The 16,562-nt window shown below is 37.1% G+C and overlaps 1 protein-coding gene across 1 annotated transcript in view; it reads left to right on the plus strand.

The window, feature by feature from the left end:
• FBN2 (fibrillin 2) overlaps nt 1–16,562 on the plus strand; it is a gene marked incomplete at both ends in the record, with an annotated part of 173,634 nt that overhangs the window by 65,607 nt on the left and 91,465 nt on the right. Inside the window, 6 exon segments of the mRNA XM_082498059.1 lie at nt 349–582; nt 1,120–1,257; nt 9,427–9,546; nt 10,114–10,239; nt 10,888–11,010; nt 12,091–12,213. Of these exon segments, the coding sequence (XP_082354185.1) occupies nt 349–582; nt 1,120–1,257; nt 9,427–9,546; nt 10,114–10,239; nt 10,888–11,010; nt 12,091–12,213 (864 nt within the window).

Raw genomic sequence — 16,562 nt, forward strand, 5'->3', positions numbered from 1 at the left:
CAATAGTCCACATCCCTAGTGAAATGTATTTTCAGTTTATCTATATGAAGATCTCTGAGTGACCAGGGAGTTACAGTGCTGCTGGCAACACATCAACAGAAAGGTTTCAACAAATAGTTGTAAATTACAGTATTTCCTTTTATTATTTTCAGTGTCCTTCCTTAAATAACACCTGTCACGATCATGGTATCTGCCTGTGATTAGCAGTGGGAGAGGGAACACATAACATCAAAAAACGGGGAGTTGGTGTTCTGTTTTTTGTAGCATACAAAGATCTGTATCTTCCTTATAAGCTGACTCTGAAGGGTTGATTTACTTTATGCTTCTCTATGCATTCCTGTTTTACAGATGAACACCGCAGACTTTGTGTGGATGGCACTCCTGCTGGAGGTGGTTCCAGAGGTGGTGGGACAGGAGGAAATGGGTTCCTTCCCGGTGGCAATGGCAATGGCTATGGCCCAGGAGGAGCAGGATTCATTCCCATACCTGGAAGCAATGGTTTCTCCCCGGGTGTAGGTGGAGCGGGGATAGGGACAGGTGGTCAAAGTCCCACTGGAAATGGCCCAATAATTACAGGGCTAAGTAAGTACTTGCATTGTTGTGACTTGTTTTCCTTTTATTTTTTCCTTTTTTTCTGCTTAGTTTTTAGTCTGGAAATGATATGGTGTTCTTCACACAAAAAAATCCTTTTTTATTCATGCACTTTTAAAAGACCTCAGTTGATACATTAGTAAGTTCAGAAGCCCTTTTTTAACAAGAGTTCAGATGTAGAGATTTTTTTCTTCATTTCAGTTATAGAGTTCTTGAGTCTACGCTGTCCCTGCTGATCTGTCTTGGTCAGCACTAATAAAACTCCAAATTTCTAAGTGTTTTCAAAAAACCGCTATACACATAAATGGTAAATCATAATTAAGAATGTTTGTCAAATGTGTTTTTTGTTTCTGAGAACTACCTTTTTTTTTGTTAGTTTAGTGTCGTGTCGTGCTTGGAAAAATACTTTATTTGATGGATATATTTATGCACCTGATAACATACTTTCTGAAGCCAGGTATAATCTTTTTATTTGCCTCAATTTGAAAATATGAATATTTGTCTCATGTTCTGTTTTTTTTTCATTAGCAATACTCAATCAGACAATAGACATCTGTAAGCACCATCCCAACCTTTGTTTAAATGGACGCTGTATACCAACTCTTTCTAGTTACCGATGTGAGTGCAACATGGGATATAAGCAAGATGCAAATGGGGATTGTATTGGTAAGTGCACATTTCTAAAATCCGTTTTTCACTTTTAAAACACCAATATTTTTGAGTTTTAAATATTGAGGGTTTTTTAAAAAATATATTCTTTTCCCCCCATGTACATATAAATTTTAATGATATTGCTCTGGTGAAAGAGAGTGCAAAGGCCATGATATTACTTACACTAGAATACTTAAAAACCTTCTTAAGGGCTGTTTCCTTACAAAAAAAAAAAAAAAAAAAGAAATCTTTAACCTCAAATATTGGTATTGAGTATTCCTGTAGTTGCTGGGTATTGTACATATCTGTCTTCACATTCAGTAAAGTAAGTTCTGTTCTCTTTTGTTACGCTCACGTAGCTCCATTTTTTCTACAGGAGTTAGTGTTGACTTACATTCAAGATAATGAAGGGTAGAATTTATGTTGTACCTACTTGTAAGGATGAATGACAGCTTGTAAGATATCAAGTCATTAAAAAAGAATGCATTCATTTACTTCTGTTTATCTTTGCACTTTGTATGAAAATATTGAATGTTAACTTTTTATAACAAGAGCTGAATTTGGGATTCTGCACTTTTGTTCAGTGACTGTGGACTTTACTTTTCCAGTTTCAAAGGCTCATCAGGTATTTTGGGGAAAATAAAAAATTTCAGGGTTCTTGTGGCGTAGTTTCATGGAGAAGAATCCTGTATGCAGGACACAGCTTAGTAAATGTATAGGATCCTGAATAGAAAGGTCTGGTTATATTTCTGGTTGAACATTTGCTTACTGATTTTTTATAAAGACATTTGAGATCTGAAAGGCCCCACCTCGAATATTGTGTTCAGTTTTGGGCCCCTCACTACAAGACACACATTTAGATTCTGGAGCATATCCAGTGGAGGGCAACAAAGCTGGCGAGGGGTCTAGAGAACAAGTTTTATGAGGAACAGCTGAGGGAGCTGGGGTTGCTTAGCCTGGAGAAAAAGAGGCTGAGAGGAGACCTTTTCACTCTACAACTACCTGAAAGGAGGTTGTAGCAAGGTGGGTGTTGATCTCTTCTCCCAAGTAACAAGCAACGGGACAAGAGGAAGTGGCTTCAAGCTACGCCAGGGTAGGTTTAGACTGGATATTAGGAAAAATTACTTTACCAAAAGGGTTATCAAGCATTGGAATAGGTGGTCCAGGGAAGTGGTGGAATCACCATCCCTGGAGGTATTTAAAAGACGTGTAGACATGGTGCTCAGGGACATGGTTTAGTGGTGGTTTTGGCAGCATTAGGTTGATGGTTGGCCTCGGTGATCTTAAAGGTCTCTTCCAACCTAGATGATTCTATGATTCTATTAATGAAAAATATTATACAAGAGCGTGTTAGTGACCGGCTTTTCCTACTGAAAGTGTGCTTTCGGAATCAATTTCTAGCATGCCTGTGGATTAGAATAAAATACAGAAACAATGGAACGCAGAAGACAGCAGCTACATGAATCCTTAAAAAAATCTTCTAATCCAAGTCTATGCAGTTTATGGTATGCAAGTGAGAATAGTACAGACAGATTTTGACACGCATGCCATAGAGTGAGTATCAATCAGAAGCTGAGCTGGGAACACTGCCGCTCTGAGTTGCAAATTCTTCTACCTCCAGCTGAATTGCAAACTGCATATCAGGGCCTGTCTTGCTTGGCACCCTGCCTTCTGGAAAAGTGAAATGCAACAACTCTTGAATAGTATTTTTCCTTTGATGTCCCTGTTTCTTACCATGTTTAACCTCCCTGTTTTCCTTTCTCAAATCAACTTGTTATACTGCAGCTGCAAGTTTGCAAGTCCCCTTAGCTAGGCCATTCTCTGGCACCAGAGGGGTCAGTAATAGCTAGATCGTTCCTGACCACTGTTTGTACACACTCTTCTTAAGGAGATTCCACCACTTTCCCAGGCAGTTGCAGTGCTCCAACAGTTGAAAGTTGTCAGAATGTTTAATTTAATTGAAACATTATTTTGCAAAAAATTGCACCTCATTGTTTCTTGTCTTATACCCAGTATATAACAGAAGCAGTTCAGTACTTTCCTCATTGCACTTTTGTGTACTTGAAGGCTGTTATCGTTCTTATTCCAAGTTGTCCTCTATGATACATCAAGCAGAACCTTTTCAGCTTTTTTTGTTTGGGTGAGAGTTTTCTGTACCTCTGATCTCTGTCTGGAAAATTCAAGAGGCTTAGACTCTTGCTGCATCCTTGGGCCTCAGGATCTGTAATGCATTGTAAATGGGGAGTGGGATTTTTACTATAAATCTATCTTCCATGGCTATTCTTTCTTTACAGGGTATGGAGAGCCCTGGAGCTTTTGTTCCCAGCACTAAATTTTGCATCACTGAGATCAGTAACATTTTTAACTATGGTGGACCTTGACTCTTGAGGAACTGTCTTGAAATATGCTGAATATCTTCTGAAAGCTGGCATATTGAATTAATGTTTCTTGATGAAATCTATTTCACAGCTTATATTCGTATTTTTTGTTACTTGGGAGGCAAGTTGAAAATATCTGAAGCAGATGTTATCTATTTGATAACACACATATTTATTACATTTTTATTATTTTTGCTTTCTAAGTTCAAATGAAGAAATGAAGATGAGTAACGAAAAAAATCTGAATATATGATTGTTACAAAGCTAGCAACTGAAAAAAGTGAAAGGCTTTTCTAAACTGTAGGTTTTGAGGCAACCATAATAAATTAAATAAATAAATAATGAATAATTAAAAAGCAGTGATAAATAACATCATGGTGAAGCATGATTATAATAAATGCTTGCTCGTGCTTATAAAGAATTATTCTGCAGAAGGAAATACACTGAAAGAGCACATATCTGTAAATAATGAGCCTGAATACCATGGAAAGGCACAGTGTCACCTGTCTCTAAAATGATTTCCTGTTAAGGTAAGACAGATTCAGCAGAGCTACTTTCTGCTTCATATCAGCAGATAGCATAAAGGCAGTATGTGATAAATAGCAGTTCACTCTGGTTTATTAGATTGGGATGCTGTTAAACTCACAAAACCCTTTTTTTTTAATTTGAAAAGCATGGAAAATAAATGGCAATGGTGTGGTAAAAATTAGTATGGTTTGATACTGTTGCAAGTATGTGATTATTAACCAAATGAATATATTGATAATGTGGCATATGTAAGTTAAGAGTCTAGGAAAAAATGAATTGTGGAAAATAAAGTCAAACCAAAGCAAATCTTGGTGCAAGTGGTAAGGTAAACTCCTAAATAACAAGTAATGCCAGATTAAATATTGGGAATTAGTAATACTAGGAAATTTTAGGTAAGTAGGTAAACCAAAGGCCTCACCTGAGCTTGGGTGACCTGTTAGACTTCTGCTTTTAGTGAACACTGGTTTCAATAACCACTGGCACAAAAGAAATGGTGCCTTCGGCTCTTTTTTGTCTTCCCAGCCTAAATGATCAGGTATTAATGTACTAATTTCATGTGAGAGTGGCTTTTGGGATTAATCCAGAACAGGATTTAAATTCTGTGGTTGAGACTATTGTGAAATGCTTCATTTGCTCTGTCTTTGTGCCCCTTTATAGTTAGGTTGCAGCAAGTAAAGCTATATGAATTTAATTTATTTTTTTTTTTTATTTTTCAATTCTCATTGAAGAAATCATGCATGAAACAATCAAGTAGGATAACCATCTGTGGTTTAAAAAGTCTATCGGATTTAAATGTCTGGGTGCTAAAATTGTTCTTAACAGCTGCCTGGCACTGTGTCCCTTTCTCTTCTGTGGGGTCACCCTGGTAGGCCACCATGCAGCTTCCACTCTGGGCTTGAGATAATAGTGAAGTTGTATCTGATTCTCAGTTTGAGGTTAAAGTGCTTGAAAACTGTTGGACAAGATTCATGGAAATGAATGCATGGAAAAAAAGGTTGTTGACCTCTAACACGCAGTTATGTGCCTAGGAAAAAACTATATTCACCTAGAGAACTTAGTCTTGACTTCGTAATGCACACCTCAGCATGAACAGTAGTCTGAAAACGGGGGCAGTTTTGGATGCATTGGAATCAAAACAGAACTTTCATCTAGTTTAACAAAAGCAGAAGATGCTGTTCCAGACACGGTAATGTCCTAGATTGAAAGCAGGGAAAAGAACCCCAATAATGGCTTCTAGCAAGTTTAAGTGAAATTTTGCCTATTTTTTTCAGTATGAAACAAATGATTCATTATTTTGACTCTTCTGTAGTTTGCCTTTTGAGTAGCTGCTTGTATTCAGAAGACTTTTTATAAGAGAGTATACTTTATGAATATTTATCTTAGATAACACAGCTTTATTTCACTGTTACTTTCTAATAGTATTCTAAAGAAGTAGCCACAGTATCTTAAATGCCACACTGAATCAGTGATTTGTGAATGATAGTTGCTATAAATCACGCAGAAAGTTGTCTTGGAAATGTAGACAGAAACTTAATTACATGGAATTTCTGTGTGGACTGGTACATATTAAATGAAATTAAAAGCTTCCTTGAGTCTAACTTGGATACTCTTCTCATTACTGAAAAAACAGTCTTGGAGCATTGGGAACAGTTAGATTTCACTGCATGGGGTAAGGTTAATGGTATATAAATCAACACTGCTTCCTTACTGCTCTATCTCTCTGGCTGCTTACTCCCCAAGCAATAAAATAAGAAGGCAGAAATTGTTAGATGTTTTTGTGTAGAGTTAAAGAAAAGTCTTATTTCAAAATTATCCTGCCAAATCAAAAAATAATGGTGTTACATACTGCTCTCTGACCTAAACTTGTATTATGCTGCTGTCATGATGGAACATGCCTCATGAGTCAAGGACCATAAGTGTCCTAAGTGATCTGACAGTGAGTGGTCAGTCCCTTTCCCCAGGCTGTTGTTATTACTACTTTTCCTGTAATATTATTACCTTTCCTTATTTTTTATGTTTATAAAAACTCTGGATAAAACTGTAGAGACTTTGAAAGTGGCAACATGCCTGTAGCTGTGCTGTGTTGAATTTTAGTTGTTTTGAGAATACAAATCTCCATGTTTTAAATTTTGTAATATATCTTAGATTCATCGCAGCAAGTCTTAAGGGGGTTTTGGAAGTTCCATACTGTGTCTTGTGAAATTCTGACAAGTGTTACAGGTGAAACACTGAAAAGTGGAGATAAGTGTGGTGCAAGTGTTGAAAAAGAAATATTTGACACTGAAGAGGGTTGTGTTGGAAGACAGAATAAATGGGTTAAATATATCTGTCTCAGATGTTTCCTGTTTATACTGCTGGAATACGCATGGTTGCAATGCAAACTCAAAGCCAACAACTCCTGTATATTAACATATATTTGCCATTTCCCTCTTTTATCAAGAGTTTATAAAAATAAGAGCATCTTAAGATGCATCTTTTATATGGAAATCATCTGATGTGCATGGCTTTGGAAGGATTTTCTCAGCTTAAGTCAGCTATTTCATAGAGGAACACTGCATTCCTGCTCTACAACTTACAAATTAATTTACAGCGGGATACATTTCTAGCATGAACATGTTTTCTTTAACAGATGAAGCAAGTTGAAACCTATAATGAAGAAAGTCATAAATGTCTTTCTCTGTAGGAAAACTAAACAAAATAGATGAGTGCCATAACTAGTATTTATAAGTTCCCCCTGTCCTCCCCTATACTAAAGCAAGATAAACGTACAGTAGTCATTTGAATTAAGACATTTGTCAAAACATTCATGTGAAAATGTGATTTAGAGTTTGGCATTTTGTTGGTAGCTGAGGACTTTGTTCTGAAGGAATTATGTGTGATCTTCCTTGACCCCCTATATCAGCTGAGCACTGAGGAAAAAAATACCCAATCTAGCACTCATGAGAAAGACCATCCCAACAGCCAGGTATCTTAGAGAAGCATGAGAGCAGGAAACTGCTATAATTACATGGACATCTAATCCAGTATAAGGACAGGGTTACTACTTTCTTTATTGTATTTCACACTCTGAATTTCTCTTTTCTTAATCTTGCTTCATTCTTGTGGTTTTACTGAAGTGGCACTATCAGCTGCTATGCAAATGTGAATGAGTTAAATATGCGTGAGAGGAGGTATTTGATTATCCCATTGGATTTGCCTTTATTCATTTAACTGTTTACCCAAAACGGTCTGATTGTATCTAGGCACCAAGAGTGCTGTAAACCAGCTCATTAAATCAGAGATTTGGGTAAATCCACCCTTTGATCTGTATATTGATGGCTGAGAGAGTTGGGGTTGTTCACCCTGGAGAAGAGAAGGCTCCTTGGAGACCTTAGAGCAGGCTGTCAGTACTTAAAGGAGGCCTACAAGAAAGATGGGGCCAAAGTTTTTAGCAGGGCCTGTTGTGATAGGACAAGTGGTAATCGCTTTAAACTAAAAGATAGAAGGAAGAAAGTTTTTACAATAAGGGTGGTGACACACTGGAACAAGTTGCCCAGAGAGGTAGTGGATGCCTCATCCCTGGAAGCTTTCAAGGTCAGACTGGATGGGGCTCAGAGCAACCTGATCTCGTTGAAGATATCCCAGCCCATTGCTGGGGGGTTGGACTAGATGACCTTTTAATCTCCCTTCTAACCCAAACTGTTCTATGATTCTATGATTCTGTGATGCTATTGGTTTTAATTGTGTATGCATTAACACAGTAAATCCTGTCAATTGTATGGGCTTGTTTAAGGTTAAATTAGAACAAAACCAACCTTTTGCCATTTTTTAGAATCAAGTCACTCAGGCACAACACTTTCTAAAAGTACACATTTTTTAACATACAGAAGTTCTTCTAAGTTTAATTTCTCATTCCATCACATTATTTCCAAGATGTCACAAACTAAGTTTTAGAACTAAACTTGATAAAGGGTGAGGACAAATAATCAGCAAAATTACCGTGATTTTTCGTGATATTTCTGGTAGCGTACACTGCAAAATGAATGGGAGAATCACCATTACTAAGAACTGATCAGTAGCGGCTTTACTTAGTCCCAGCTTCCTGTGGCAGCTTACAGCCAGATACCCCAAATCAGTATTGGCTTTCTGATGTTAAAGCCTACCTAAATGAAGAGATGTGTAATTTCAGACCTATAAGTGAAATGGAGGACATAACTGGAGGGAAAAAAAAGTCAAATTAGCAAAGGTGATTGATGAAGAAAGGGGGATTTCATCAAGGAATCCATTCATTCAGTTTGTAACCTGTGAATTTAGCTGTAGCAGAGAGAAGCTGCTCAGATCATCCTCTGTAGGAGCTGTAGCTGTAGGAGAGACTGAGCCAGCAATCCTGCCTGCCAGACCAGAGGGATGCACTCGCGGTGCTCCCTGGATCACAGAGGGCAAGGAACCTGGGAGGGTTTAGAGGAACATCATGGGGAGGAAAAAACAGTGTTATTTTAGAGATGGGAATAGCTGTCTTGGGCCAAAGACACAGCTGACTCATTGGTAACCACTGGCGATCAAATATGGGAAGAGTTCTTGAAAGGAGTTAAAGTTTTTAGAGCACTGTGTCAAATTTATTTCTAATCAATTACCTAAGATTTAAGGTGGTTAAAGTGTGGTTGCACCCAAATACCAAAAACTTTTGGAAAGGAGAGTAAGATACATTAGAGAGAAGGGCTAGATTAAATACTGCAGTGCAAAGACTGGAGTTAAGGGTGCAATGGGGCAGAAATAATTGAGGTGTGGTGCACCGACTGTTGTTTCATTAAGAATCCCTCCTGCTGGTGTGTGGCCCCTCCTCACATTTCTGCAATAAAGTTGTAAGAAAAGGGGGGGAGTGGGTGGGTTAGATGCCATGATATGCTTGGATTCTAAAATGCCAATTTTGATGTGTTTTATTCTGAAGAAGAATGAATGGTCATTCAGTTAAATGAAACTAAGTTGAATAAAGTGGTGTTCACTTTCACTAGGAAACTGTCAGATCCCATGTCTCAAAATCCTCACAAGTATTTTTTCTTTTATCTTTCAAGATGCATATAAATGATATAATAGCATTTCGCTTCTTAAAAATGTCTGCCTAAGTGGACTAAGAACAGATCTGTGTTCTTAGAAAAATAATGATTTTGCCCAAGAACAAGTTTTAGTGTTTAGCATTTGACTGTTAGTTAATGTCTTTTTCACTTAGAAACTTCTAGACTTGAAAAAAAAATGTTGCATATGTTGTGAAGTCACTCATGCTTCTCTGTATTGCCAACAGATGTTGATGAATGCACATCAAACCCATGCTCTAATGGAGACTGTGTCAACACACCTGGTTCCTATTACTGCAAGTGCCACACAGGTTTCCAGAGAACTCCTACCAAGCAGGCTTGCATTGGTAAGAAAATTTGCTTCACGTCTGCTGGCAATGCAGATGTTCTGACCCATTATGTCGGATCCCATTGGAATTCAAAAAATAGTTAGCAATGTGATTTCCATAAATCCCAACAGTTGTTATATTAATTGGAGCAGTAGTTCTGGGCTACCATTGCATTTGTTCTGTTGTTGTCTCTTATTGTTTACCCATTATTCTGGAATATCTGTCACTTGGCAAGGGAATTCCCCAGCCGGGAGTTCTAAAAAAAAATCAGGAAATAGACTATTAGTACAACAGGTGTATACTTATGTATATCCACAGATGAATGTGTAAGTTTTTTAAAGTATTCATAAAATAATTGCTGAGCATTACAAAATATAGCATTTTAGCATTTATTGTACAAGTCTGTAAAATAATATTTTTCCTATCACTCATGCAATGTGAATAGATTTTTAACCATCTTTGGAAAAAATTTTCAAGTAATATTTAAATAACATGCCAGTATTTTTCAAAGCAATAATTGACAGTGTATATGTTTTATCTTACAGTAATTCTTTGATTGTGAGATTATTTTTTTTTTTGCCTTAGATATAGATGAGTGCATCCAGAATGGTGTTCTTTGTAAAAATGGCCGGTGTGTAAACACCGATGGAAGTTTCCAGTGTATTTGCAATGCTGGATTTGAACTGACTACAGATGGAAAAAATTGTGTGGGTAAGAACTCTTCTAAATAATGGGGCAGGCATTATCTTGATGATTCTAGAAATTGTACTTCATACTACAGTTAAGGATCATTAAGGATTACTTTTTTGAAATAAGGTACGACCTGAGGTGAACTTACAGCCCCTGCATTCAAATAGTTATTGTACGGAACTGCATGATTTCAAAGAAAACTTAAGGTAATTTTCGGTTTTGAAGCTGTGTCTCTCAAGAGTCCCAGGTAACTCAGTGCCAGGAATAACATTTTTCCCTAAAGCTTCTTAGCAAGTGCTCCATATATCAGCAGTACTGAAGAAATAACTGTTTTTAATTTTGACTATGCTGTGTCAAAAAAACCTTCCTAGATAGACAACAAGCTTGTAATTCTGTCAGGTGATTGAAGATTTTTATCCTTTCATGTAAGAAAGAAAGAGGCACCCTATTCTTCCGTACATAGTCTGCTGAAACACATAAAGTAGCTGGTCACAACAGGAAAAAAAAATGCTGCTTTGTCTATAGAGTGAAAACTCTTCAGATACTTCATCAAAGTTATGAGTAGAATTTAATCTTCAGGGGAAGCAATATGTCACATCAGTCCTGATTGTCTATTTTTACTGTGTAAGGTGAAGATCTATAAGCAGTTTTCTTTGCAATATTTTGCAGACCATGATGAGTGTACCACTACAAACATGTGTTTAAATGGAATGTGCATAAATGAAGATGGGAGTTTTAAATGCATCTGTAAACCAGGATTTGTTCTGGCTCCAAATGGGCGTTACTGTACTGGTATGTAGAACTGAGGGCTAACACATTAAGACAATCTTGACTGAAAACTGCTTTTCTGGTCCACTCATTCATGCAAGAATTGCAATCTCATCACATGGATTTAATATCATACTAAACCTTACTAACTCATTACAGTCGATATCTTAAGCTGCCTAGAATAGAAATAAGTTTTTCACTTAAAGAAAGAAATAACTGAATTATTTAATAGTCTTGTGAAAGCCAAGAGATGATAAATTAGCTTTTGAAAAGTTTTGGAGCATTGTAAATACAGCAAAATATGGAGGCTCTTCATGAAGTGGTAAAATGAGCAGCAATATGGGAACTTTAAAAGGTTTAAAAGATTTTACATTGATGAACACACACAAGTATGTTTTTCCACATCTTTATTCTGGTAATTCAGAGTGCATAACACTTAAGACATCGTATTTGCCACATAGCATTACAAACTTAAATTTTAAGTGAGGTCATTGGAAACTTACATTAGATATTTTAAGAATAGACTCTGATTTATCTTCATTTTAAGTAAACTAATGGAAGATACCTGTTGCTGCCAGTAGAAGTAGATTTGGGATTGAGTAATTTCTGGTAAGAGCAAAATCATCTAAATTGTTATATTTCTGATTTGAATTTGAACCATTTCTATTAATTGCTGGTTTGTTAATGTGCACCCAGTTGGGCTGTTGACTTAGAAATTGATGACCACTGCAAAGTTCTTTGAAATGAAAATTTACTATCATGCAGATATTCTGTGATTAGTGCTTCCTTAACCACACTTTAAAGCAAAGTTATAGTATCATGGAATGGACAACGGGGAAAATTTATCATTAATTTTGCTTAATGGAGAGTCTGAAGTACGTTTAATCCTACAGTTTTTCTGTTTTGTTTTGGGCTTTTTTAAGGCACAGATGAAATTTTGATTATTTAGTGTAATTCCCATATGAAATTTTTATTAGAAACAAACAAGGATATGCTGATGATTCATCTGCTGTCATAAAGTCATTTGATAAAGTTCTAAAAATATTAATTGTAATCTGCTTAAGAACAGTGAATAAATTGTTGAATTATGTTGCCTCCTGATAGATATTGATGAATGTCAGACGTCAGGAATTTGCATGAATGGTCATTGCATAAATACTGAAGGATCCTTTCGGTGTGAGTGTCCACCGGGCTTGGCTGTTGGAGTTGATGGTCGTGTGTGTGTAGGTAAGTGAGATTTTTTTTTTCATTGAAAAGCAAGTGGATTTATCAGGTTGTCAATTTAAAAAAATGCATCAAATGACATCCTTCTAGATATTGTTGACATCAAACCACAGAGGATCTGTTTAAGGATAAATCTGGAGAGTTTGTCTTTTGTTCTGCTATGTGTTTGTGTTCATGTATGTGCATGTGTGTTTATATATATATATATGTATATTCATATTTATATTCAGTTGTGCATCATCCATTCCTAATCACTAAAACAGGTACATATCTTGGTTGTGACATGAATATTTTTGCACTCCCCTTTTCATATCTTTCTCTAATCTGCAAACATTTTATTTTCTCTGTACCACAGTATTAATAAAGAAAAAGCTTTAGCAGGTCGAGATAGTGAAAACTAGATAGACTTGTTTCTGTGAACTCAAATATCATTATTAAGAGTTATAAGGAAATCTTGCATTATGTTATGTCATAAACCAAGTGTTAAAAGACAAGAAGCTTAAATCCTCTGTTGAACCATAGTGGCACCACCTCTTGTTTACCCATTATTCCTATACATTAAACTTAGAGTATTTACTCTTGTTGGCGTTTCTTTTTGGTTTTGGGGCATACCTTTTCTAGCCTGCTGATGAATAATATTTTGTCATATAATCTGAACTGCAGCCTCTTATCCCCTCAAATGTAACAGGTTGGCAGTTAAGAGATTCTTTACCCAACTCCACCAGGATCTTTGGCAAAGCTTCAGGGAGCTCATTGCAGAAAAATGGAGCATTTTCAATCTGGTGAATAATAAAAAAGGGTTAGAGGGCCAGAGGTATTCAGTCCCTTGTTTTCTACTGAGTGCTGATAAAGAGGGTGGAGAACAATATACTATTTACAATAATTTCAGAGAGTGATGGGACTACATGCACTAGGGACTGTGATACTGCAAAGTTCCTTAAACCAATTTCCTCAACAGGAGATTACCTGTGGATAGAGATACATCTTTCCCTTCTGCATAGCAGAACATTGGTTCTGTATCCCCTAAGTTTGTTCTCTCCTAGCTCATGAATGCATCTATCATCAGGCATATTGGTGACCCAAGACTCAGGTAGTTAGTGGATAGGCATGGCATGGCTTTAAGCTTCAGCAGGCACATGTGCCTGGAATGGGGCCTCCTTGAGTGAAAAGTATACTTCTGGCAGCATCACAACACATTAGCTTCACTTTTGGTACATAGCTTTGTGTGCTAGTTGCTGCTTGTTACTGGACTGCCGTTGCAGCTGGTATTAGATCAAGCCAGCTGGTTAAATAATGACATTTGACAGGTTCACGAAGCAGTAAAGGCAGAGAGGAGACCATTGGTTTGACTTTGCAATAGTTGTGTGTAATAATCACTGCTATGGCTGTTCTTGCTGATGGATGCATATATGTCTTATCTGTCTATGTCTTATCTGCATGTATCCAGATAAAGGAAAGACAGAATTCATCACAATGTTTGGAGGTTATCTTGCACCAAAGGGATGTGAGATACTTTGTGTTGCTATTATCAATTAATTTAAAATAAAATTTTAAATTGTGTCAAAGTTCATCATTCTTTAAAATGAAATCTAGTGCAAGCGTTACTATCAAGTGCTTACACAAGTTGGCCCTTTCTGTTACCTTTCTGTTTAAAATATGCATGATAAAGCCTCAGAATGACTTAAAAAATAGGCTAATAAAAAGCCAAAACACCTTCTCAGTCTCTCAGATGGAACCCAAATATTTGTTGTTTTAAATAAATGACATTTTTTAGTAAGCAAAACTGTACTAAAGACTGAACCAAAAAAAGCGAGGTTTGTTCTCTCTTCTGTAGTAGCCAGGTTGTTTTCTTCAGATTTATTAAACATTTGGAGAAAAGCAGTGGAAAGATAAAACAATGAGAAAAGGCTTGGTACACTGTTTTTAATATAGGAATTTCACTGCTTAGTGGCACAACAGCACAGTACAAGCTGTTCAGTACCTTTTTTGTGGTCCAAGTTGGCCTCATCTTTACCCCTGTCAGTGATACAGCTGCAAAGAATCAACGCAGTGCTCAATTTTTTGTGCTTTCATTTACCTAATACTACCACAGTTCTAACAGCTAAAGGCTTCACAAGTTGGCCATCAGCTGTGAACACTGCTTTTTATTTGAGAATGTTCAGCTCCACATGTCACATAGCTTTAAGGTTTTCCATAAATGCTTAAATTTTCTACAGGAAATATCCTTAATATGACAAAAATTGCAAGGCAAAATCATTATTTATTTGGAAAATTCATCTTAAAATGATGACGTAATTATTCCAGGCATAAAGTCACACAGGAAATTTCAAGTATTGCATAACAAAGACATCTGCATATATGACCTTTAGAATAGAATTTCTGATACAACCTGCTGTTCAGAATTTTATATATATGTGTGTGTGTGTTTATGTATACATACACATACTGTGTTAACTACAGGAATTCTCTGTCCCGTGTATTACATGAGTTAAATGATACTTTTCAGACATTCTGGCTGGTATTTGTAGTCTGAAAGTTAATAAGTTACACGGGGATTCCTTTTAACAGTATTCCCACAAATGTGCTAGGCAATTAGCAAAAATATAAAATTGAAGAGCCTACAGTCCAATTACTTCACTTTTACTTTGAGCTGTATTTTATTTCCAAATAGTGCCATTGATTCTGGTGGGACTATTCATAGTATATATTACTTTTTTATTTAGTATTAATAAGTATGGCAGAGTCAATCACAAAATGTTAACAAGTTTGGATGAAAAAGTACAGCAAGGGGGAACAAACGCTTGGAAAAGGAACAGTTAGATAAATGCTCAGAGCCAAACTAGTATTTGCAAGCATTTCAGGTTTGGCTATACTTCTAGCTGCAGCTTCATGCTCAGTTACCTCAGCTGGCTCTGGGTCTTGTGTGTTTGTGTATCACCTCAGAACTTGTGCTTAGCTATGGCTATAGCTTTGCGCGATGTTTTTTGTTCTCTGCTGAGACAGTCTTGAGTCTGCAGTTCACATCTGTACCCAAAGCTATAGCCACCCAGCACAAAATAGCAAAGTTTTATTTTACTGTGGTTATTTTGCAGAACTGTACCTCAAGGTGCCTGTCATGAGCATTGCGTGATTTGACCTTCTGAGGCACCTGGTTGAGTGCAGTGACTTTCACTGAGAATAGGTCAACCGCTGGTCCACCTGACCTTGACCACGAGTATGGTGGTGATAACGCTTGCAGAAGTGTTACGCCACAAAATTTAAGAGTCTAGAAATGCTGTTCTCTGGGAAACAGTGGAGTTTCCCATAAACAGGTACACGGTTACAGCAGCATCAATGCTAAACTCTGATCCAGGGCATAAAATAAGTTATCCTGTGTTCTGGAATTAGTAGCAAAAGGCTTATCAAACTGTACATGGGCAACAGCACAGATTCCTCAGTGAGGTGCATGCTCAGAACTGTCATGACATAGGAAACCTGAGCTTGGTCAGGTGTCTACAGCAACTAAGCCATGGACAAAGCAATACCTATCTTTCTCATCTATCAGCCATGGGAAGCACAGCCCAAGGAGGACATTCTTCCTGTCATACGATTGCAGTTCTGGTTCTTCATCTTGCACAGGCTTTGTGAATCACTGGCTTTGTAGATACAACTGTTTTCCTATAACTAGTGAGGCAGTCCTCCCCAAATTCCCTATCTTCTTCTATAAAAACTTTGGTTTATGTGGAAAAGCAGTTGCTCTCTTCTTATGCAGAGCAGTTGCTCAGTACATATGTAGCTTCCTCCAGCTGCTTCCCACACTTCACATTGTTGAAGACCTTCCTATGAAGTATTTCTTTCACACTTTCCAATCTTTTCTTCCCCTGCAGTTTCCCTTGGTGCTATTTCCTTCCCTTGAATTGCTTCTCCATTCTGTGCCAGACACATAACTAGGGGAAAGCGTTCCCTTCTGTGACAGGGCAATGATCAAAGCCCCTTTATTCATGGCAGAGCATGGCATAATGGCATCTGAATTTGTTAGAGGTGGAGGGAAAGGATGTGATGCACCTAATTATTTTACAGAGTACATGAACAGACATTTCTTATGCAAAATTTCTTGATTGTTGTCAAGCATAATCTTTTCCTTTTGTCAAGTTCAAGCAAATTGTACTGGCTTCACCTAGACTCTTGGCAAGGAATAGCCCTGAAATCTGGGCTACATTTAACTGTGCTCTAGAACTATCTGTTCCATGGGATACCAAAAGCAAGTGAAAACATTTATGTACAGGCAATCCTGTTTTATAGGAGCCAGCTTACAACACTCAAAGAGCAGGCAGAACACAGAAGGAATTGCCAGTTCTTACTCAGATTGGCAC

The sequence above is a fragment of the Vanellus vanellus genome, assembly GCF_965231255.1.
Source record: "Vanellus vanellus genome assembly, chromosome: Z".
NCBI lineage: Eukaryota > Metazoa > Chordata > Aves > Charadriiformes > Charadriidae > Vanellus > Vanellus vanellus.